This window comes from Chaetura pelagica, unplaced genomic scaffold (assembly GCF_000747805.2).
Source record: "Chaetura pelagica isolate M959 unplaced genomic scaffold, ChaPel_1.0 scaffold350, whole genome shotgun sequence".
Lineage (NCBI taxonomy): Eukaryota > Metazoa > Chordata > Aves > Apodiformes > Apodidae > Chaetura > Chaetura pelagica.
Window position 1 is genome coordinate 702,614 of NW_009951818.1, and position 24,751 is coordinate 727,364.

Sequence of the window (24,751 nt, forward strand, 5' to 3'; positions counted from 1 at the left end):
GGGCGGTGTCAAAGCTCTGCCGCTCCTGGTTTGAGAGACAGCGGGGAAAAATAAACACCCCCTTCGAGCAGTACAAACAACAACAGCCTCAAGGGTAAAAAGCTGAGCTCTCGGGGAAAAAAAAAAAAAGCCAGGAAAAGCAAAGCCAGAATGGAAATATCCTGGTTTGAGAGACAGCGGGGAAAAATAAACACCCCCTTCGAGCAGTACAAACAACAACAGCCTCAAGGGTAAAAAGCTGAGCTCTCGGGGAAAAAAAAAAAAAAGCCAGGAAAAGCAAAGCCAGAATGGAAATAAAGCCCAGCGGCTTAAACAGGATGAAGTTAATGGTGGTCTCTGGGGCCTGGCAAGGCAGAGAGGGAGGAGGAGGATGCTGAAGGTGAAAAGCAAATCGCCGTGCTCTCCTTTGCAAGGCAAGGGGCCAGGGAGAGCCCGAGGACCAGAAGATGAGACAGTGAGCTGCTGTTCGGGCACACAGGGAGAGAAACAGATGTATGGCAGTCTGCACTGGTCATTGGAAGGATGGTTTAGGAGCAGCCTCCCAGCTGGGAGGATTGCAGAGAACCTGCACAGATTGCTTGGATAGAGACTGCTGTCTCCCTGTGTCTCAGGGAGGCTCAAGGAGTGTTTGTGTTGCTCTCTGAGGACAGACGTTGTTGAGACACTGAGCAGTACTTCAGCAGGTGATGGTGGAGCCTCTCAGAACTGTCTTCACTGTGTTTCCTTTCTCAAAGTAAGGGACACCTGAATCTGAACATGTTGAATTTGAATCGGTGCTAAAGGGAAGACCTGCATCCAGGGGGGTGTTGCCCAAGGATGAAGACCTGTAACAAAAGCAGTGTAGGCATATTGTAGGGGATGATGCTGAGCAGACAACGAATGCAGCATTGCTGCTGTCAGTGAGGACTTGAGAGCCCACAAAGGTGCACATGCCCCTCCTCAGACATATTCCCTTCTGCACCCCTCCACAGGTGACAGAGGCCTGGAATATGGCTCCCTGTAATCCATGTTTTAGATGAACCTCTAGCATTTTCTTGCAGGGAAGCAAGAGGTTTTGGCACATTCCATGGTTTCACCAGCTTTTTTCTCCATCTTTTAATGTAAATTCCTTCAAAAACCAGAAGTGCTGTTGCTAAAGCCAAACTCTGTGGAGTGTAAGAACTCCCCCTGCCTGGGGGACATATCCATCCCCATCCCTGCTCCTAGCATTGCTGGGTTCCCCCAGCCCCTTTGCAAGGTTCCAGTAACAAAGAAACAAGGAACAAGCAGCCAGCAAGATGTGCTTTACCTTGCACAGCTCTTGGTTTCGGTCAAGGGCAGTGAGATGCAGTGGTTGAATATGAAGCCTCTCTTTTTCAGGTCACCAGATCATGTCTCTTGACAGGGGCAGGCAGCACCACATGGAGAGATGTGCAAGAACAGGACTAAAGTAGTGTCCATTCCCATGTCCTCCCAGCTTCCAGGTGCACTTCTGCGATGGACCCTAACAACCCCACTTCTTTGTTCTCTTGAAGAAAGATCACAGTTTATACTGGGATCTAAGTTCAGCCCCTGCTGATCAAACTTGGCTGCCAGGTTGGTGAATGCCCCATCACTACACACTTCTTTCTGTTAGCAGCTAGGGCTGCTAGCTAGAAGCAGCCAGAGTTGAAGAGGCTGGGAAGAGAGAGAAGTGAAGCTGCTTTTGCTACTGACAAGGAAGAGCTTTGTCAACTAGCTGTAGGCAGAAGCCTTCCTTTAAGCTCACTGTGCCTGTCATTTGATTTCCTGGCTCTGACTGTGCTCCAGTCAGTCAGCCACACACTGATCCCAATCCTATGTCAGAATGGAGGTGGTGGAAGCTCCCACCAAGCATGGGAGCTCCCACCAAATTTAACTGAGCTCCAGCAGTCTGACCATTCATACATTCAGAAATGCCCAGCTTCTGTGTTTGGCACAAACATTTAATAGCAGAATTCAAAATTCAGTATGTTCCATTTTAGTCTAATGTGGAAAATTAGTACAGGTGGTAAACTAATTGTACAACAACATGTTAAAAAAAGTTTATTTTACATTATATACATTAGGGGAACATATTTCAAAGCATTACCAATCACAACAAGAATGCAGGCCATAAATCACTTTAAATTTAGTTTGGTTTTAGTGTATATTATCACAATAAAATATAAAGAACATATACAAAAAAGGAGTCAAATGTGTGCAGTTTGCTAAAACTTGGCATTTACATACTCCATTGGAAAACAGCAATCAAAAATACTTCTGATGAAAACTAAGTTCCTGTGATGCGTAGTAACCATTGTATTGTATGAATGAGGTAGTAACTAAATTATTTTGGCCATGTGTTAACATACTAAATCAAAAAAAGTGTGAAAATTGTTATAAGGCCAAAAAAAAAGTCAAAATGGCAACATCTTTGAGCCATTTCCACAATGTAGAGTGTTGCTCCTTTTCACTCTGATGTGAAACTATTTAGTAAGACAAACAGTAATACTAATTTTTATAATTGTATACACTATTAATACAAACACCTATTGTAGTGTTACAGCCAGGTACCACTATTCTGGAACTGACACCCATCCAGAAAGTATTGTTTTCCAAGAAGTAATCATAAGGAGAGTTTTAATTAAATATAAAAATACAGGTGTCTAACTGGTTTGTTTCACAAAGAAAAACTACCCATGTAAACTAAAATAAGGAACTTTGAAGCCCAAGTCATATCCACAAAGTCACAGCTTACCTTTGTGACTGAATACATCACATCTCAATATGTTGTGCAAACATGAACACCAGTGTGTTGCATCAAAATTAAAACAAGATTGTAATCTGATTACAGTGTTGATTACAATTTCTAAAACTTAAGATGTATTTGTATTAGTAAATTACATATAATAAAATACAATAGTGTTGTTAAATGTACTTATATTTGTTGCTAGCGTCCCACTTTATAATAAACACGAGAAGTCCTTAAAATAGTACCCCAATTTCAGTTGCATCCTCAGTGCCTTTTACATCTGTACAGGTTAGAAGATACTTGTACTTAACAGGAGGACCACTATCTACAGATAAAGTCAGTGTAGGTCTTCAGCAAGAAGTTTCACTGAAAAATACTGCATATGTACAAAGATTACATAACAGTAAATTAAGCACTTCTGTGGTATCATAATGCTTACGTGTCCATACCACAAACAAGTCTCATCTTCGTCTCATGCCACAATAAAATACAAAGTAACTGAAGTTGGGTTACTGCAGCTTTTGTGCAATTTCAGCCAGCCAGGAATGCTGCAGCAGCAGGAGTGTTCTCATGGTGAGCTCCCTGCCACCAGTTCTCAGTAACTGTTCTCATGCCCTGCTAGGATATACAAATTGCTGTTGGCTGTTGGGTTATCCGTCGGCCTACTCTCCAGCACTACAACCCTAAAAGGAAAATAAAACAGCCACAATGTCAAGTTAGACTTCAATAAAAAACATCCCTGAATTTAACTGTAAATATTTTTTCCTGGGATCCACCTGACCAGTGGTTATTTCTCCTTCTTGGACACCCCTACTCTAGAAGCTAACCAAAACAAGGCCAGCCTCAAAACTAGCCTGGAATCTTGTCGAAGCAAGGTCTCCAAGGATCTCCCCACAGCCTCTCTGGGCTCCTACTGCAGTGTTCAGTCACCCCATACCACGATGTTTTCCCCTCTTCTATCCAGCTGTAACTTCCCTTGCTGCAATGTGTACTTGTTGCCTCTCATCCTTTCAGTAGCGGCTTTTGGAGAGGGTCTGTCAATCCTCTACTGCCCAGGCTTGTAGCTCCCCAGAGCTTTGCAAAGCTAACCCATTAACCAAGCTCCAGTTCTGGAAGTTGTTAGTCTGCCCTTTGCCACTGGACATGACAGAAGACCAAAGCTGTGTCTTCTGTGACCATTTTCTAGTCCTTCCCTGAGCACGTGTAACTTAATACACAGAAACTTTCTTTAGCTCTGAAAGTCTCAGATACTTGAAGGCAGACAGTCAAGGAAAAGGATTGCTATGTGCAAAATCTTCTCTCCTACTGTTTTCTTGCCACCCACTTTTGGCCAGCATTGGAAACAGGAGAGATTGGGCTAGCTGGACCTACACTACAACTGTAAAGACTAAAAGGGATGTCTCCTAGATCAGACCTTTCTCTTCAAAAGACAGAAATCAGCAGTCACAATTATAGTTCACAAACCATTTGAGATTTTTTTAATCAGTCAAGAACTGCTAAAATGAATATCCATTACGGAATTCTCCTTTTCCACAACAAAATATGACAGAGCTGCAAGCAAAATGGTATCTGAAGAAGAAACTGGAATTAGTGATTATTGCAGTGCAGTCTTTCAACATTGTCTCAGACTTGGGAGACTATCTGTGCAAACCAGAAATAGATGGAACTGTGTTCAGGGAAGACAATGTTATTTTTCTGAGGCAATGATTTGCAATGTCAGACTCCATAGTGAAGTCACACTTGTTTTTTAATTGAGCTGTGCTGTCTCTCAACAACTAAGAGAAATGACATTAATAAAGCTGAGCTCCATGAACACCTCCCTGGAACAGAGAGAGTAAAAAACCCTCAAGTCTGAGATGAGGGTTACACCTATCCATTACTGCAAACCTATCAGACATTACTGCACGTAAGGCAGCACCCTCAACCCCCAGCCAGCAAAAATTGCTGGTAGCTAGTCAGTAAAGCCACAGCACCACTTGACTGCTGTTGATATTACAAGTAATTACAGGGCTGTGCATCGAGCTTGTAGAAACAGTATGCGGAAAGCCCTTGGTTGATACGAAGCTTTTCTGGTAGTTCTAACATCATAGGATCATAGAAAGGTTTGAGATGGAAGAGACTTTAAAGATCATGTAGTTCCAGCCCTGCTGTCATGGGTAGGGACACCTCCCAGTAGACCAGGTTGCTCAAAGTCCCATCCAACCTGGCCTGGAACACTTCCAGGGGTGGGGCTTCCACAACTTCCCTGGGCAACCTGTGCCAGTGTCTCACCACCCTCACACTAAAGAATTTCTTCCTCATGTCTAACCTAAATCTCCCCTCTTTCAGCTTGAAACCATCCCCCCTCGTCCCATTACTCCCTGCCCTTGTCTAAAGCCCCTCCCCAGCTTTCCTGTAGCCCATTCAGGCACTGGAAGGCCACTATGAGGTCTCTCCGGAGCCTTCTCTTCTCCAGGCTGAACAGCCCCAACTCCTCAGCCTATCTCCAGAGCAGAGGTGCTCCAGCCATCAGATCATCTCCATGGCCTCCTCTGGACTCACTGCAGTAGCTCCGTACCACAAGAGCACATGCTTGTGGCAGAAGGAATTCTCAAAAGACAATTTAAAGCCTATCTTTGCACTTTAAGAGAATACATCACTGGTAAAGCTGTCACATCAGCATTCACTCCCGAGAAGACAAAACAGCTGCTGTTTTGTGGCTGTCACAGAAGTACAAAGTTTGAATGAAGGGAAAAGAAAGTAGAGGAAGTCAGAGACACTCTTAAAATATCAAGGGTTCAAAATTTGGCAATCTGATACCTGATGGGTCAGACAGGCACAGTGTTACTGTCCTGCAAAGCTGACGCCAAATAACAACTATGCTGAAAATTATCAAAACCTCTCACAAGACCTGAGCTGCTGTGTTGAGAGGACAACTGGTAGAGTTTGTTTCTACAGAGGAAAAGTGAGATATTTCAGTTTGTTAACTATTTTTTGCATTTATTTCAAGAATAAATTCTTCATGAGCTACAGAAGCCGAGTATCTGAAAGTAAACATTTCACCAAGTTAAACAAAAGAATGACAGCAGAAAAGGGAAGACACTCCTGGAGATTGTGACTTCAGCCAAATAGGAGCTTGCTAACATGGCTCAGTACTTCTGGAAGCCCACAAAGCACTTTTAGAGTAAAATTTTTCCCTATTTCTTTTTTTTGAAGAAAGAGAGTAAACTTTAATGGCTGAAAGGTAGCCATGTACATGAATGGGACACACATTATTATTCTGTTTTAGCATTACATGTTCATTACTGTTCCTACCTGTCAGATCCCAGAAGCCTGAATATCCTCGTATTATCAGAAATTTCTTGTGTGATCTAGACAATAAAAGTAAGACAAGTATTTACATGTTGAGTACACAAGTGGTTTTATTTGTTTTTAAAATCAACCTAGAGAAAATAATTCACTGATTGATGTTACCAATTTACTGCTGATTTATATGAATTAGAAAATTTAGCCTGTCACTTTTAAATAAGATCTAAAAGTTTCCTGTAATTCATGCCACGTCATGTGAATACCTCTGGAAGAAACTGCAAACACAACAGCAGGGCTCAGCATTGCCCAGCACCTGAGCTACCAGTGCAATTCTCTTTACAGACACAACTGAAATCTATACCTGTAGGGTGCAATTTGTCTCAGTCTAGAGTAGATATTAAAAATGGGTCAGGTAAATCACACACACAATACATTTTGCTGAAATTCTGAATCGTAGTAATGATGCAGTAAGTCCATATTCTGAAAACCTTAACAGTGAAACATAATCTAATTTCTGGCATTTATGTTCATTGTGAAAAGAAAACATGGTATTATGACACTTCAGACTAGTGCTATAAAGCCTTGTTTAATGCAGGTGAATTGTACTTGTGTGATACATCTTTATGATTACAGGAATACCAAAGAAAACATCATGTTAATCAATAAAGCCAATGAAAGCCCACTGCATACTCCAAAGGATATCAGGTCACACCATGAATAGGCAGCATGGTTTACAAAGCTCTTTTTCAATACAGCCACATGGCACGTTCTTGAGTAAAGAAGAGATTCTTCTCTCTTCCCCAGATCCTAGTAGCATTAGCTGACTAATTCACATTAGTGAATTCACTGCTGGCACAGAGAACTTGCAAGACCATTTTAATTAGCAACAAAGTTCCCCACTTTAGTAAAAGAAACCCCTACTTCCTGCTTGTTGTGGGGCTGAGTCTGCACAATCTTGGCCCTAATTTTGAGCATCTTGTCTCAGAATTCACCATTTAATTCTTCCCATTCAATCAAACCACTGCAGAAGGTCACAGATGTAAAAGGAAGCAACTTTGTAAGCAGTTCAAATCATCCCCAACTAGACCAACTGATCTTAGATCAAGGAATCGGAACAAATACAGTCTTCAAAGACAAATGTGCTGCAAACTTAGATTGGTCAGGTTTTTGCCCTGTGTAACTGCTTCCTGCATACTACATAGTACCAAATTCCCAAAAGTCAAGATCTAAGCCTGGTAACGCAGGCTTTTCATATTACAGATGAAATGGAGTTGTTTTTTTCCTAATAGCTGTGACTAGTAGCTCAGCAATGAGACATACGGAACTTAAAAAGGCCTGAGAGCTTAGATATGTTCTACAGAGAAAAAGGTTAGGTTGGATTCCCTTCTGACAACAGCTCAGGTCTGTCTTCTGTTCTTCACTTACATGCTGACTTTGGATTGACAATAAATGAAGCAAGATGACTGCTCCTTATGCTTTACATAAACAACATACAGCACCCACTTGCATGGGAGCACTCTGGAGCATGTCCTCTAGCAACTGGATCAGAGCTACTGAGTAATCCACTGAGCCTTGCAGAATGCTGCTAGCAGGAGTCTGGAATTGGAGAAGTGCCTAGTGGCATCATCTCCTCCTCACAGTCTGTGCTAACAGCAGGGTGCTGCAGCTCACCAGTGTGAGTTCTTGGGAGAAGGACTAGGGATCAAACATGCACAAATGCCACAAGAAACATTTGCAGGCTTAAAAATAAGTAGTAGCCTGACTTCTGGTCCAACCTCCCACAAAGAGTAGGCTTACTGTCAGCACAGATTAGGTCAGCTGTGGCTTTGTACAAATAAATTTACAAATTGTGTAACAAGGTGGAATATCTAAGCTGGGCATGATGTGATTGTATGTGTACCTTAAAATACCATTAGTTGTAAGGAGCTCAATTTCTCAGCCAATGCAACACTGGCAAAACAACTGGTGAAAACGGCAAACATTCTTTAATAAACAAATTAAAAGACACATTAAAATCCTACAAAGCACAGCATTTCCACTAACAAACAGATGCACGAAGTTTGCAGCAAGAAAATAAACAAAAAGGCCCAGTCTCTTGTTCCTTTCTGCTTTGTATGGTACACTTGACAGGGGCTCTTTATAGTTTCATTAATTAGTTTGCAGCTTATGAAACACACTTAGAATGAGGCTCCAGCTTCCAGATTTATTAACCTAGGCAGTTGCTGTTTGGTTTTCTTTTCAAACCACAGTATTACGCATTTATCCTATGCTTGGCTTATATTAGAAGCTTAGAGTTTGATGCAAAATGCAGTACTCACCTCATTTGATCTAAAACTCCTTCCTTGCATGCCGTGTTTCCAGAACGCTAACACACTGTCTTGTAGACACACTGGTAACAAAGAACACTGCAATCAGTCTTGAGGCAGAACATCAACTTACGTTTTTCAGGCCTGAAGTGTCTGACTGCAATTTTGAAATTTGTGCATGTATATTCTATCGCATCATGCTCACCCATACAGACTGCAAAATGCCTCACAGGCTTTGCTGAACCTTCCTCAAAAGCAGCTGCATTTATATGTTTATGTCTGTTTAATGAGCAGGGTTTAAAAATATTCCCACCCAACCAGGCAAAGTTCTAAAACTCTCCTCTTGTCTAGTCCTAACACATCCTTTCCTTTGAACTGGAATGCCCCTACCTCCATTCTAATACTAGCAAAAAATATATATTGCATTTTAGCAGAAAAATGTGGCCTTTGTCGCTTTCCCTGTAACTACTGGTTAATATGGTCCCTCTGCAATAGCAATGCAAATGTTTACAGAAACCTCTACTTCTCAGCCCTTCCCTTTGTCTCAAAGATAGTTACAGACACCTGCCTTTGAACCCTTGGAAAGGACAGGGGACTACGGCCTTCCTCAAAGAGAGGGCAAGTCTGTAGGTTCCCAGAAATTATCCATCCCAGCTGCATCCAGCATCCTGCCTCTGGGCAGGTATGCAGAAAAGAGTAGAGCTCTCTGGAGACACTATCAGGCCAAAACAGGACACTGGTAGCTTGTTTATTATGACAAGCAGAGAGGACTACAGCACATGCAGAGGTCCCACAGTGAGCAGTTTCAAGTACACATACTCGTTCCTTCTTCCCATTCCTAACCAACAAGAGCCACAGTGTTTTTCATGACAATGTTCTTTGTCTTCTCTGTGAGACAGTGTTTTAAGTGCCTGAAACTTTAAAGCTTCTCCCCAGAAGTAAATTCCCTCCAGCTCCTTACTCCTGTTTGTTCCCACTGTTCCTGCTCTTCTGGTGCTACCCTCCAACTGTGCACAAATCCTTCCTTATCCTTCTTCCAAAAGCACACGATGCAATGCAGGTACATAACCACTGGGAAATTGTCAAAAGAAAGTTATTCTGTCCTTGTTTCACAAATCTAGTTCATTCAGAAGAAAACAAAACTTACATCAAGTGTGACACATCATATAATTTAATGTTTGAGCTGCTTTATGAAAGTGGACTTCGTGAACACACATGCAGAATGAGTTAGCCACGAGTGATTCACAGAGTTTATGTAGGTTGTGTTAACGTATTCCTTCAGTGGCTGAAGGTCTCCATCATATTCCAAAGACATTTAGCCTAATCAGGAAAGACTCCAAGGTTATGACTTAATTCCAATTGCTCCTAATAAAGCAGGATACAGTGTGCTGAACCTCTTACTGAGCCTTCTCCCACGAAGTAAAATACATGAGATAGTGTTTCAAATGCCAAAGACTTGGTAATTAAAATCTCTAATCCTGTACTGTGACAGTAAGCGAGTTAATCATAGGATATCTTGAGTTGGAAAGACCCATGAGGATCATCATGTCCTCCTCCTCACAGGACTGCCTAAAACTAAAGAACATAATTTAGTGCATTGTCCAGACACCTCCTGAACTCCAACAGGCTTGGTGCTGTGACCACCTCTGTTGGGACCCTGTTCTAGTGACTGAGTACCTTTTAAGTGAAGAACCTTTTCCTAATGTGCAGTCTGAACTCCTGACACAGCTCGTGTCCTATCACTGGTCACCAGAAAGAGGAGATCAGCACCTCCCCCTCCACTGCCCCCCTTGAGGAAGTTGTAGGCTGTGATGAGGTCACCCCTCAGCCTTCTCTTCTCCTAGCTGAACAAGCCAATTGAGCTCAGCTGCTCCCCTTAAGTTTTGCCCTTGAGATCTTTCACCATCTTGGTGATCATCTCCTCTGGAGACACTCCAGTACTGAGGTGCCCAAAACTGCACACAGTACTTGAGGTGGGACCACAGTGCAGTATGGAGTGGGACAATCATCTCCCTGACTGGTGAGTTGTGCTGTGCTTGATGCATCCCAGGACACAGCTGGCCCTTTTGGCTGCCAGGGTAGACTGTTGACTCATACTCAGTTTGCCATCAACCCAAACCCCCAGATCTCTTTCTACAGGACTGCCTTCCAGCCTCTCATCCCCCAGCTTGTATTTATAACCAGGATTACCTTGTCCCAGGTGCAAAATCTGCTCCTTGTTCTTGTTGAATTTCATATGGTTGGTAACTGCCTAGCTCTCTAGCCTATCCAGATGTTCAATATTAATAATGAAATCCAACTTACCTATTGATTCAATTTGAAAATCAAACGTGAGCTCCGATGACAGTTTGCGGCTGGATTTTAACCTCCCTTGCAGATTCACTATTTTTATGCAGCCTAAACAATAAATAGGATATGTCAACTAAGAATTACCTTCAGTATAAGACCTAATTTGAAGACAGACACTATGCATGTATATGCATACATATATATTTAGTTGATACTAAAACTTACAATCCAGACACACCAAAATGGTATCTCTCTCCAGCTGCGTTACATGCACCACACTTGTCTCTGTAGTGTCTGTAAGAAAATAAACAGTGTTAGTCCATAACAAATTACCTTGAAATTTGAAATGGAAGTTCTAGAGATTGAGACCATTTAATGGGTTAGGTGTGCTTTTATCTACTTAAAATAACCATCTTACCAGTGACATTTCTCTTCCCTTAGAGAGGCATGGCCACTTATCCAACATGTTGACTGTGACAGGAAAACTGAAGTTGTAGTAATAAAGTATGGACTTAATCCAGCTTTTTCTGAGTCATGTCACAAGAGCAAACTCATGTACATTGTTCTCCCTTTATTTTATGTTGGTGTCTGACACTATTTTTTGCTGATGCAAAAAAAAGGCAGATACATAAGGTTGCCCACAGTTAACCTGAACACTGTTTCGTTCCATTTTTCTTCCGCCTTTATTTCGAAATCTTGCTAGGGACTTCAATATTAGTACTTAATTCTTGCTGCTGTTTTCAGACTTTCCATCCCCAGATCTTCCAAAAATAGGGGATTGTTTCTTTCTCTAAACTCCTAAAAGAAGGATAATTATCTTTTCTTCCAGGTTACAGCTGCAGCAGTTTCCATCACAGCAAACAGGAGGATCTGACCCACAAGTGATTAGTGGACATGTCAACTCAAAGTGGAGAAGTGTAGTCTTGGTTCATTTGTTTGTTAACATTAAAATGACAAAAAAAGTAGCTCTTACTAATTCAGCAATACTATAAGCAATTCTGCAGGCATACTTTCATATAGAAAAGTGAAACTCATTAAATCTATTAGAAATGAGAAATTGGAGCATGTTACCTAAAATACAAAAGCAGCTTTCAGTTAAATAATAAAATCCATGGTCCTGTTGAGAAGCAAAAAACTCCTCAAGGATGACAGCAGAATTGTGCTCCTTGAGGTGGTGCCTCCATCTCTTTTTTGCTATCTTGGAAGGTATACATTTGTGATCTGAAAGAATTTCTAATGCATGATCTTAACCAAAGGTGGACAGAGCCATGGTGAATGCGCGCAACGGAAGGACTGGAGGACAAACATCTGTGCAACCACACAACGCCAATCAGAAGCATGAACTGCACTGGCTGAAGTTAACAGAAGGATGGCAACAGGAGAACCCCCTGCAGTAAGTCTCCACCAGGTAATTTTTCTTTTAAAGGTCTTTATCAGACATTTACAAAAAAGAGTAAAACCATGAAAACTAGTATTTGATGGAAGCCATGTGACCATATGGTACATGCTTTCCCCGTTAAAAAAATATACTGAGAAATCTGTTTCACTGTGTTACTGTTCTCCTGCCAGCAGGGGAAGAGGAATTAACCAATACAACATGAGGGTTTAAATTAGAGTCAAACATTATCTCAAGAAAATAAAAACATACACATAACATGAAAACATACAAATGATTCAAAGGAGCTGCAGAAGTATTTTTGGAAGGTACAATGCAATGTTAAATTTTCCATATGAAAAGACGGGAACCAGGAAGGGATTACTCTTCTTGCATTTACACACTGATGCAGACAATACAGAGAAGAGAATGACAACAGGACACTATGGGGTGAAGAATTTCTCCTTAGCATGCTATTTTAATGGACTCTACTGAAGTCACACAGTTACTTGAGTTTGAAAACACAATGCATTAATTGGCCATCCACTAATCACTTTGTTTTTGTAACTATGCTTTAAACTATGTCAAAATCTGACACATTTCCCAGCAGCAGGAAAGTCAGTAGGCACCTTCCTAGTGGAAACTGTTCTTCTTAGTGGATTCTATGGTACATAATGAGCTGGACACACACATATATATGCCAGCACAGGGCTATATAGACTGTATACATTCACCATGGATGAACAAGGGCTCTATTCCTGGTAATAACAAAGCTATTTACTGCTTGTAAACCTGCAAACTATGATGGGAGTCAGCTCACCACTACTATCTAGGTTTAGGGGAGAGCCCTGCCACTCTGGAAAAGTAATTATTGGCACAATTCCTTCTTAAGAGAACTTCTACTGTTGCTCAGATGGTGGCCTCCTCACTCAGAGGGCCCAGAGCAGTGACAGGTACATGGTTTCCTGCTAACAGTGGTCCTAATCCCTTTCACTTTCTATTAACATCAGAAGAACAGAAATGTGCTCTCTCTCAGCAGTAGATTGGTAATACCATTTCTAACCACACTAGCTTACTGCAGGACAGCCAAACCATATCTAGAGTGATGTTGAAAGAAACTGCTCAGAATGCAAGTCTATTAAAGTCTATTCAATAAACAGAAGTCATGCTGCCAGGGTAGAGCACAGAACAGTGCAGTGAGGAATATTCAAGTAAAGCCTGATTTATGGAAATGCAAGAAAGCAAAACTCCATCCCCTGATGTACCCAAAATTTCAAGAAATCAAATCAATTAAAGAAGTAGAAACATCAAAAAAAGGGCATGTACAAGCTGAGACTCCTTTAAACAGAGAACTTAAAATGATCACTTAGCCTTAATCATTTGACCATTAGTGGCCTCAGAGGAAACTACCCTTCTAGTGTTTCAGCTACAACAAAAAAGCAAGGAACATTTCTGAATGCAATTACAACAGCACACAAACCTGTTTCTGTAAACCATGAAGAGGTAGAATTTGGGTTGACAGTCTCAAACTTCACCACCTGGTTGAAGTCTCTTCCTCTACTGACACCAACACAAACTAAGGGGAATTCCTGCTCAGGGACTACCAGCATTTCAAACAATCTCAGTGGACAAGGTACAGGAAAATCTATGTGCTAGATTAAGAAAGAAAAATAGACATTAGAAGGGAAACAAATTCAGTCTGAGTTGCTATTAGCTATTTAAGCTGTATGGTAAATGTGATTACATGTATTTTGTAACATTCAGTTTACTTCAATTGATAGATACAAGAAGCCTGAGTTAAGAAGTTTAAAAGAGTCTTCATGCAGAGTCAGTTAAAATAGGATAATGTGTCTTTCATCATATGGGTCCTGTGCAGCCGCCCACAGATTACAAGACTGCTCTACCTGTTATTGCTCTCCCTGGCTAAGTCTCTAAGCATTGTTTTCCAGACTGATAAAGTTATAGCAGCTGTCTCTCTACAAGTATGAGTCTACCTTAGTGCCATCTCTTCAGGTGGTGTCACATGGGGAGATAACAAGCATTTCTGGGCACCTCTAGTGTCACAAATTATAGAATAAGTGGCCACCTTCTCTCTGGTAAGGGAACAAGCCTGCTGTTAACCCATGTCATCAGCCTGTCAGCCAGAGTTTTTCTACTGTGCAACTAAAAGGCAATGTTCAGGAAGAGAAGGGCTTTTGCTCTGTAACTGAAGTGCACCCCAAAACCAAGAACATTCCTAAAAATATTTTGAGCCAGTTGGTACTTATTACACATTTAAATAGCTATTTTCAACATAATTCAACAGAAAACAAGAATAAAGTCTTAATAGCTCAAGAAATGGCTTAATCTTAACAAGTCATGCAAGATAAATAGAACTGAACACAAGAGTATTTCAGTTATCATAATATTACCTTGATTAACATAAATTTTTGCATTGGCTCAACCCATTCTAACAAAACAATGCTAGACTGTAGTGCTCCACAAAGGTACTTGTGGCCAGTGTAGGGATTCCTCACTGTCAAAAAAAGAGAGGTAGAGTACATTAGTGTACTAAGCAAATACAAACTATAAACAATTTCCAACTAAGGAATAGTCAATAAACCTTAGGTGTACCCACCACCACTCTAATCTTTTATATAAGTAAGTTGCTGAAAAGTCAATATCCAAGCTATGAAAATGGTGAGAGTAAGATATTGGAGCAGGGGCTGCTCTTCCACTGAGCAAGAACAGCTAGGAGCTAGTGCCAAATAAGCTGTAATAAACATGACTCTCATAAGAGTGCAGTGATATGTTTCACCTCTCCAACTCAAAATAAAGTTTATTGTTGTTTGTTTGGTTTTTTAGACTGGTAGGTGTGTTTTGCTCTTTTAGATAGTTTTAAAAAAACAGCTGATTGCATACACATTTGAAGTAACTTCCTCCACCATGTTGGTTTGCCTAAGCTATTTCCAAATCATCATGAGACACTGGTTAAAGACTGTTTTTTTCTATGACACACATTTATCCATTGGGCACTAAACAGTCACTGTCACTCATGTGAAGGCTCAAATAACTGAAAATAGTCCTTGCTTTTTATCATCCAATATTGGTAAATGGAACTTGTACTAGTAAATTAGACTACTTAAGGCTGATAGTAGTTTATTTAAGTCACTCCACCCACAGAGATTAGGTCCTCCCTAAGGGCTGGTTTATATTTTACATGCATTCTGCTTCTCTTCATTTTCTGAAAATAGTCCTTATATGTACAAGGCAATATGGAAAAGATTTCACTGCTTAAAACCAAGGACTAACCTGAAAAAGTTCAGTGTCTGTAAATGCACAGTTTCATAATAATGACAAAAGTCTCTCCTCCCTTTACCTCCTAAACATGACTCGGTAATCTTAATACTGCCACTATTTGTATTATTATTATTATTGGCACTTGTTCTGCAGATCTTTACTTACCAACACAACACTTCTGACACCATTTAGTGTCAGGAATCTTTGTAGACACTGCAAACTTCCTACAAGATATAAATACAGAATTATTGATCAACTAAAACAATTTAACAAATTTGGTTTTTAGAGCTGTTGGTTGGTAAATTATATTATATTATTATATTCCCCCCCATCCCCTCTGAAAAACAAAACAATATATTTATTTGATATGCCTAGAACATACACGATGATCCCTCTGGTAGCACTGAGATGCTGCCACATGGATCTAATTTGTTGCTGTAGAAAAGATGGGAGTAAGTGGGATGATGCATGGATGCTGCAGCCAAAGTTACGAATTGGGAAAATACTTGCACAGCATTTCAGCGGTGTTCAGAAGTGACTGAGCAGCAGGACTGAGAAGCATGAAAACTGAGTAGTGGCCACAAATTTTGTTTGGAAGTAGTCATGGAAGGTTTTAAAAAGGAACTACTTAAGGACATGCAAGGGAGAGAAGATGGAAAGGAGACTTATCACAGGCCTATTTTCTGCTACTGAATGTTTCCCTACCAAGAATCACAAATTGAGCTTAGAACATTTTGCACATTAATATACAAGCCTTGTAAATTACTTTGAATTCCATTTTGCTTTGCATTTTCTCTACAAAAACTTTGCTTTCAACATATCTTAAGTTTTTCATTTAGCACTCATCATCGAGGTATCCAGGAACACGCTGAATACACTGTGGTCTAGTATGAAAAAAAATTACAGCTTTCTACATACTCCAAATGGAATTTTGCTTGGCTAAATATTGCTACCCTAGTATCTTACAGTAAGGGCTAAAAAAGCCAAATGGATTATCTGAACAAATCTCTCCTGCCTTTGAATGACTGACTTGACACGTGCACATTCAGGCTGTGCTACCTATTTCTTGGGAAGTGATGTGAATGGATAAGAAATTTTCTGAGCCTTCTGCAACTTAGGTGAGGTGTCATTCCACACTGAATGTAGTTTGAAGGTTTTGACTCTTATGATAATTACAGTTATTAGTCCACTGCTGATGCTGTCCTCAAGCCAGAGTCATCCAGATAAAGCTAGTTTGAAAGAGGGAGGAGCAGAACTGTGGTGCAGGCATTCAGAAGAGAATTCAAAGCACAAATTACTTCTTAGGTAGCTAAAATTTAGGCTCTAGGAAGAACACAGTTTTCAGACAAGTGTTGCACCATTATGTTTGCAGATGACTGAACAAGAAGCCTTTCCCAAATCTAAGAATTAAATGTTAATAAAGGTAGCAGAGCATTGGGTCTTCTACAATACAATCTCCTAACAAAAATCTAACTATGTTCGAAGAACCAGTTATTCACCATGTACTTTAAGAATCAAAGGTTTATCTGCAAATTAGGTGTTACTGCCTCCTCCTCTTGGATTTGAATGAGCTCCTAAGACTTGTTTGGCAGCCAGCACTGCACCCAGTCTCTGCGATTTTGTATGCATTTGTTAGTAAATAAAGTTGGAGGGACTGAATGCACAATGTACATCCGGGGACTAAGTACCTTCTACATCAGCCTGTGAAAAATTACTAGTCAATCTGTACTCCACTTCTATTCTTCCCAGCTTTCAAAACAACCCATGAGCCCATTTCCCTCTGCAGTAAGAGTTTATACATCCTCACTTCCCACTCCCCCTATCCCACCACATAGAATGGAACTAATAGAACTAATGTAAGATAACATTTCTACTTGCCTGAAATATCACAGGTACAGTACTGGCTCTACACTTTATTCAGCATCAAGTACAACCAGGATGTACCATAACAGACTATAAAGATAAAAAGAGCTATGCCTAGAAACAAGAGGCTTCATATCATATCACAGAATGGTTAAGGTGGGAAGGGACCTTAAAGGTCATCAGGTTCCAACCTCCCTGCTATAAGCAGGGACACCTCTCACTATACCAGGCTGCACAAGCCTCATCCAGCCTGGCCTTGAACATCTCCACGGAGGGGGCTTCCACAACTTCCCTGGGCAAACTACTCTAGCACCTTACTATCCTCATGGTTAAGAATTTCTTCCTGATGTCTAACCTAAATCTACCCTCTCTTAGTTAAAATCAATACCCCTTGTCCTATCATTGCTCTCTCTGATGAAAAGCCCCTCCCCAGCTTTCCTGCAGCCCCTTCAGTTACTGGAAGGCTGCTATAAGGTCTCCCCAGAGCCTTCTCTTCTCCAGGCTGAACAGCCTGAACTCTCTCAGCCTGTCTCCATAGCAGAGGTGCTCCTGCCCTTTGATCATCTTCGTGGCCCTTCTCTGGACATTCTCCAACAGGTCCACATCTTTCATCTGTTGAGGGCTTCATTGCAAGAAGGTAAGATGTACCAAAACCCACTTCTCTATTAAGATTATATTCACATCCTGAGTTATGTAAATGTAAGGGTTTACCCTCTCAATAATGCCCACATGAGCTATTCATGGCAGTCTGTGAACAGAGATCCCTGTTATTTGGTATACCCAGAGTTTCACAAGCATATTCTCAGCTCCCAGAATGAAGATACTCTGCTCTATCTGATGACGTATATTTACCTGGGAAGTATTCGGTCAGGGAGTTTATGTGCTGGAATTGCAACTGGTAACTTTTGCATTTGCCTTGCATAATCAAAGAGTCCTGGGAGATTATGAGAATAAAGCTGAGAAGCTTTACCTGGAAATTAGAAAACAAAACCACACTTCAAACACGAAACCAAATGTTTACCAGCACTATTACTCAAAGACAGCACAGTAACTTACCAGATATTGATAACAAGCAATTGTTCATGACATACAACCATGTACACCTTCGAGGGAAAAGCTGATAAAGGAAAGAAAAAGAAAAACAAAACAAAGAAAGAAATCAATTCAATTTGATATATGCAAACCATGAGCACATTAAGTTGATCAATTAATATGTGCAAAAATGACAGGACAAAACTAATACTGACTTGCCTTTTTTTTTTTTTTTTTTTTTTAGCAGAAATTAGATTAAGCCAAGTAGTATTTACCTGGATTCCAGAGTTAATTCAGAGTAAAAACTTCAGCACACATACTATATTTAACATACACAATAACACTTAGACAATTAGCACATTTTATATTCATGTCTTCAAGTATACTATAATTAATCTACAAGACACAACTATAAAGATCAATCCATCCTTTTTCAAAAATTTTAAAAAGCAGGAATCTTTCTCCTTTAAAAAATAAGTGGTAACTTCTGGAGCTTGTTGCCGCAAGAGTTTAGGGAGGTGTAACATGTCTAATTACACTGTTGATACAGGTCCATGAATTGATAAAATAAGCAAATAGGCAGGGATCCTCCAACATCCTCAATTCAGTGACTGTAGTGGCGTCTGAGGAGAATGGACAGCAGACAGTGGCCAAGCTCAGGGACATTTCCTACTGCTACTTTAGTTAATAGACCTGTGGGGCCTAGACAGACCACTCTGGATAACATTTCTTCTGCTATTTAAAAAAACAAATTAAACCAAACAATCAGCCCCTCTCCCCAAAACAACAAAAACCACACCACTCACTGCTGGTTTGTTAGAAAGATTTGTATATTAAGGGAGAGATTTTTCTGCCAAAGAGCAAGGGACTGATCTTGAAGCTGTGCTAACTCCTGAAAATGGAATTTATTCCTGCTTGGTCCATTAGTGAAATGCAGTATAGTGAAAAATAACCAAGGATGCTACTTTTGATTTTATACTGAATTCTATCAGACCTACAGTGTAAACAAAGAAGTGAAACACATTACTTGAAAATACTATTAAAGCCCTATTGCCTGTTATCATAAATAATAATGTAATAAATAGTTAGCACAGACGGTGCTCTTCTGTTGCTGAAGTCTTCTCATAACCTAAACACACTGTAAGAAAAACCTACGGTAACAATCTACCAGCCTGGCTGTATCCAAATTTAATGTGCAGGTCTGATTGCTCTTCTGTAGCTGCAAAAACAGTTTGTGACTTAGTAAGTTTGGGTCTGAGGATCACAAAAAGCCAGCCATACTTCAGATTTGAAGGTTGATGGACCTGTTCTGTACATGACTGGCTGTTTTTATAAGCATCTCTTCTTGTCTTAAAGTACTTATTAAAACATTTCCATACAAGCTCACTATGCAATGCACCACAGAACGTGGTGCTTAGAGAATACAACATGGATATGAAAGAGCATGGGTTTCATTACACTTATTCTCTTTGCCAATTAAGAAAAACCCACACAATAAAAACAACAGTGAACCAAAAGAAACAAACAAACAAAGCCTTCCTTGGTCTGCCTGGCCTACAAGAATTATTATAGTAGTGATATTTCTCAGGGTAGGTTTTACAACTGCAATATAGAAGCAGAGAGGTACCTGAACAAAGTATAAACTAGCTAACTCAAGCATCAGCATGGTTATGGGTTACATGGAGCTCAGTGTAAGCTAGCTAGGCCTTCTTCTTTTGAACACAACAGACATGTCTACAATGCCTGGACTCTGGAAGATGAACAAACATCAGTGCCTCCAGCTTAGAGTGTGATGGCTGTCCTTGCAAATTCCTCCACCTTGATGGCAGATGCATAGCTCCCCAAGTTAGGGAGAAGGCAGGAAAGAAAAGTCTCTCAGAGATTAACAAAAGAGAAGACACCATACAGAAAAGCCTGCAATTGGTGTTTCTCCCTCCCCATTATCCCCTAAAAAAATACTACTTGTAAGGTTCTGCAAAGACAGAGTTTTATTTGTATTAACTAAACTGAGTAAAATCAGCAAAGCTGCTTTTAAGACCTGAAGAATGGAATCTAGTATATAAAGGATCGTCTTACTTCCCTGTAGCTGAAACACAATGTTGGCTGCAAATATTCTACCTTGCAACAAAACACTAAAGAATTCAAAAATTTTCCATCAGGAAAATTCCATGCTATTTAACAAATCATTTAACTGCAGGACAAAACACTATGACATTCAACACACTGATATATGCAGATCTCTTACTTAAACATGGTTCAGCCTACAAAAAACTTAAACATGACAGAAAGGCATCCTCAACTGTGAACATTTAAGGTAATTCTCAGCATAGGTAGTGCCTATGTAACTGTAGTAAAGACCATTTTTACAAGGACTCTACAACATTAATCTGAGTGGCTAAAAAAAGTAATAAAGAAGATTTTGTCCCCAAAATACCAAACCAGAAATATACCTGCTCCATGGATGTTTCATGAAGTTCATTGAGGTTCAGTGTGTAGATACCTTCTTCTGCACCAAATATCAAGTACTGATCTGCAAACACAAACAAAAAAATCTGGAAAGCCTGATTTAAGGAAAGCGTTACAAGAATATGCAGGTCTTTACCAAAAAATCCTTAAAAAAATTACACACAAAGGAACAAACCAACCTGTAATTGTTATGGTGTTTGAAAGCAGAGGAAATTAATCTTGCTAGTTAAGCTTAAATTTGTGGATGGGGTTGTTTCAAGACACTAGAAAAAATCAGGTTTTGGGGTTTTTTTGTGATTAACTGTTGGAATAAAACCCAGCAGTGACACAACCATAAACAAGAATTCTCGTGAATAATTTCCTCGTATACAGATTATCCTGCTCAGACCTATCCATAGAACCTGTGACATATTCATAAGCCTTCTTTTGGAGTACTTTAAAAGCAGTAGAGTGAAATGCTTTCTCAGTACTTGGAGGATGCCTCACTTCTTGAACATGATTAATACCCTGGACTGCATTTAGCCATGTGAACAAGACAGATATATTGAGAAGATGTCAACTGCAAAAGATTGATTTCTTTATTCTTGCTTTCTAGAAAAACGTAGGTATTTTCTTGCTTACTGGCTCAGTAGCATGTCTATGTAGATTATAATCAAAAGGTGAAATCCCAGGCAATGCAAGTATAATGTTACCAATTATTCCTTTTATCAGGCTGTTTAATAAAGTACTAAAAGGTATGCAAAAATAAAGAGAGTTTAAGAGACCTGAAGGAAAGACTTAGGAAAAGGAAAATACTATAAAAGATCAAGTGAATGATGCAGAAATCAATTTCTACTAGGGTAGAAGTCAGGTTTTTTTTAAATAAATTAGGACTGGCATCTCTTGGACTAAAATGTTGAGAGGAGTCTTGAATCAAAACGAACAAACAGAAAAGTATTTATATATAATTTATTCTTTTTAATCAGAGCTCAAAACTGCAACCCATATATCTTAACATAGCTTAAAAAAACCAACACTGAGCTTCAGTAAGCGGTAGCATGATTAAAGAAGAACTTCTGCTTATACAAACAAACCTTTTTACAAGATGTCTGCTTTAAAGGAATAGTCTTGTTCATCTAAACACTCTGGAAATCAGAGGAGAGGACAAAATGGGTAAAATACATGTAATATACTACCTCTTGTATCTGGATTAATCCATGATGTTGCACAATGAATTTTTAAAGGACAGCCATTGAAAACCTTTGAAAAGCAAGCACCCATCTGTAGAAGCAAAAACAATTTAAAACATACATACAAAAATATTCACTTCAAGAGCACAAAATCAAGGGTGATCTCCGAAATGCTATACCTGTGGCTTAACACTTCTAAGAGATACTGGCTTCTCTTAATTTTTTACAAAAATACTACAAACATTCAAAAATGTACTCTCTCAGCTTTAATAAGAAAACATGTCTTGCTTCCAACATGCACTTGTATGACTCAGTAATACTCACGTGTACTTTAGGTGTGGGAGGAAGGCCGTTACTAATTGGTTTCTAGAAAATAAAGGTTAGAGAGTATGTTTATGTTTATGCTCATGTATGCATATATGCATGAACATGCATATTCTCTCCCTGCACTACAGTATAACACAAGTCTAAAAAGATTATTTTTTTTTACAAGGCTGTTAAAAGAACTTAATAATCGAGCATAATTACATTAGGAGAAAATCAAGAGCCAATACTTACATCTAATAGATACAAAATCCTCCCTGCATATTTTTTAAGACAATAAAGTTGTGTAGTATATTTCTATACTACACTACACTAAAAGGAAGGTACTAGCTACCTGCTGGGACATTCCACTGTGTCCTGTCTCACATGCCCTGAAGGCCATGGCTGAGCTTTGGCTACCGTCCCATTTTTAAGCATGACATTAGGGTACAGACCTTCCCTCTAACCAACACTCCCATAATTCTCTAAGAATTTGCTAACCACATGCCTCTTGTGACCATGCACCACAACCTACAATTTTCTTCCATTAAAACCTCTACTGGGATTCACTAGTATCTCCTCACTGAATGTTTGCCTAGTCTACTGTGCAACATCTTTTACACTAGGATGCCTGAAAGAATGCCAGAGACAGCACTCCACAGTTTAAGTAATTTTGTAGCAACTGTTCAATATTACAAGCAGCATTAAGCTCTCTCAATCAGTACCACACCCACTCTCCTGTACCAGTACCACTTTCTTCTAGTAAAAACATGCTTCTGAAGACCTTTATTTTAGAGGTAACACAGGAAAGTTCAAGTCCAATTTAAAATGCCAAGTCCAAAGCAGTTCAGGAAATCATACTTTCCAAAGTACTGCCAGTATTACTGGCACTTCCTCTAAGCAAAACAAAAACACACACAATGTTGCTGCTCTACTTCCTCTTCACTTCTCCCAAAAGGCTGACATTTCCAACCTCATCCTTAGAAGCCCCCAAAGAGTGCAGTTTCATGTTACATTTAATCTGATCTAACTATACTCTTTCCTAATTCCCACTTTTGCTATTGCATGGTAATAATAAAGAGTGACCACTCTGGAAGCCATTTGCTGCTTTGATGGAAAAACTCACTTGGAAGGTAAGAAAGAGATGCACTAATATCCCTCTTCCTCAGCTCACAGCTGGATCAGATTACATGTGGTGTAAAACTGCATTCCCTCTACAAGTGCAACTTCACTTATAGTATATATAGGTCAAGTCTGACACTAAAGCCAAGCTGCTAAACCCTGAAACCCAGAGCTCCAGAGGCCAGCAGGCAATCAGCTTGCATATCTGGGCCCTCAACCTACATGTCTGCATTTTTTTTTATCCTCAACACCCAAAAGTCTGTATGCCTACATCTGGAATAGGAGAAAGGCTCATTTGGCAACAGCCTTGATTAAGCTCCTTTACTAGTGCCAGTCAAATCCTCCAGCAAGCCATCAGGTGGCAGCATATTCCTTGATTTCCTCATTTGCTTTATAAATAGTCATTGCTCAGTACAACATATTACACCTGGCAGGATGTCACTCTCATTACCTGTTTCTCAAGTATGTGAATACAAGCAAGTAAGTATTGTATATCCATGACTGTTAGTTTCTAAAGGAAATTAAATACTAATTCAAGCTTAAGACTGTATCACAAGTAGACAATCTAGCAAAACCGTGCTTTGATTCAAAATAAACAAGATGCCATCCAGCATCATTTTTATACAAAAGTGTGCCCGCTCCTTTTCATTGCACATGTAAAACAGCTGAGACAACACCTAGAAGCTTAAATACCTACCAGAATTTCCTTCTTCTCTTTCCTTGAAAAACTAACATCTCTAGCTTCGTTCTGTTGATGCGGTGATCCCTCTTTTTCACCATTTAATTGTATAGAAGTGACTCCATTACCTAGAAAGATTAATATTTAACAACTCAAAGAGCCTAAAACTAATTCTGAAGGGTTAAAATTCACACGTCAGAACATGTTCCAATACCCGAATTTATTTCTAAAGCATGCATGTTCCCACGTGCACATATAACCATCTATAGAGCCACATTCAATCTCAGTCTGTTTTTTGGCAATTAATATAACAAATCTATTGTGGGGGATGCAGTCATACTTATATGGAAAAATGTATTTAACATATACAAAGAAAAACTTGGCTACAGCTAATACTTCAATTATAAATTCTATATAAACAGCCTTAAGTCTTTTCTTAGCACTGGATGCTTAAATGTTACAGTCAAATACGTAATACATCAACTGCAGTATTAAGTATGTAGCAAGGAAGAGCTAGTAAGATATCAATTAAGGGTCAGTCATTAAGCTTACTTAAAAAAAACCAGTCCAGGACAACTCTCAAAGCATCAGACTTTAACAAAACCCTAAAAGGAACAGCTTAAGCCAACAGTGGATAAACACTTATTACCTGCTATACTACCAAACCCAGTTCACTACATACAAAAGCAAACTTAGAAAGCAAAACTCTATTCTTGACATGTCAACTGACAATAGTTCAGACACAGGGCTGAAGCTGAAACCTATATACAGGAAAACTTGTTCATTCTCTATGACAATCCTGTTACACATGGTAAGCTTAGAAAAGCAACCGTGCCACTAATGGCATCA

General features: G+C 39.7%; 1 protein-coding gene across 2 annotated transcripts in view; it reads right to left on the reverse strand.

Annotated features, from left to right (window-relative positions):
• Positions 1-2,842: 2,842 nt before the first annotated feature.
• The window catches only part of MAP4K3 (mitogen-activated protein kinase kinase kinase kinase 3), a 69,766-nt gene continuing 47,857 nt past the window's right edge, over positions 2,843-24,751 (reverse strand). For both annotated transcript variants that reach the window (XM_010008538.1, XM_010008546.1), the window contains 14 exons: positions 23,921-24,030; positions 22,123-22,164; positions 21,805-21,889; positions 20,614-20,693; positions 18,188-18,248; positions 17,984-18,101; positions 15,434-15,492; positions 14,401-14,504; positions 13,470-13,641; positions 10,840-10,908; positions 10,630-10,722; positions 8,338-8,408; positions 6,026-6,081; positions 2,843-3,414 (listed from right to left, as the gene is read on the reverse strand). In XM_010008538.1, coding sequence (XP_010006840.1) covers positions 3,327-3,414; positions 6,026-6,081; positions 8,338-8,408; positions 10,630-10,722; positions 10,840-10,908; positions 13,470-13,641; positions 14,401-14,504; positions 15,434-15,492; positions 17,984-18,101; positions 18,188-18,248; positions 20,614-20,693; positions 21,805-21,889; positions 22,123-22,164; positions 23,921-24,030 — 1,208 coding nt within the window. In that variant the 3' untranslated portion in view covers positions 2,843-3,326. The remainder of the gene's footprint in view (positions 3,415-6,025; positions 6,082-8,337; positions 8,409-10,629; positions 10,723-10,839; positions 10,909-13,469; positions 13,642-14,400; positions 14,505-15,433; positions 15,493-17,983; positions 18,102-18,187; positions 18,249-20,613; positions 20,694-21,804; positions 21,890-22,122; positions 22,165-23,920; positions 24,031-24,751) is intronic.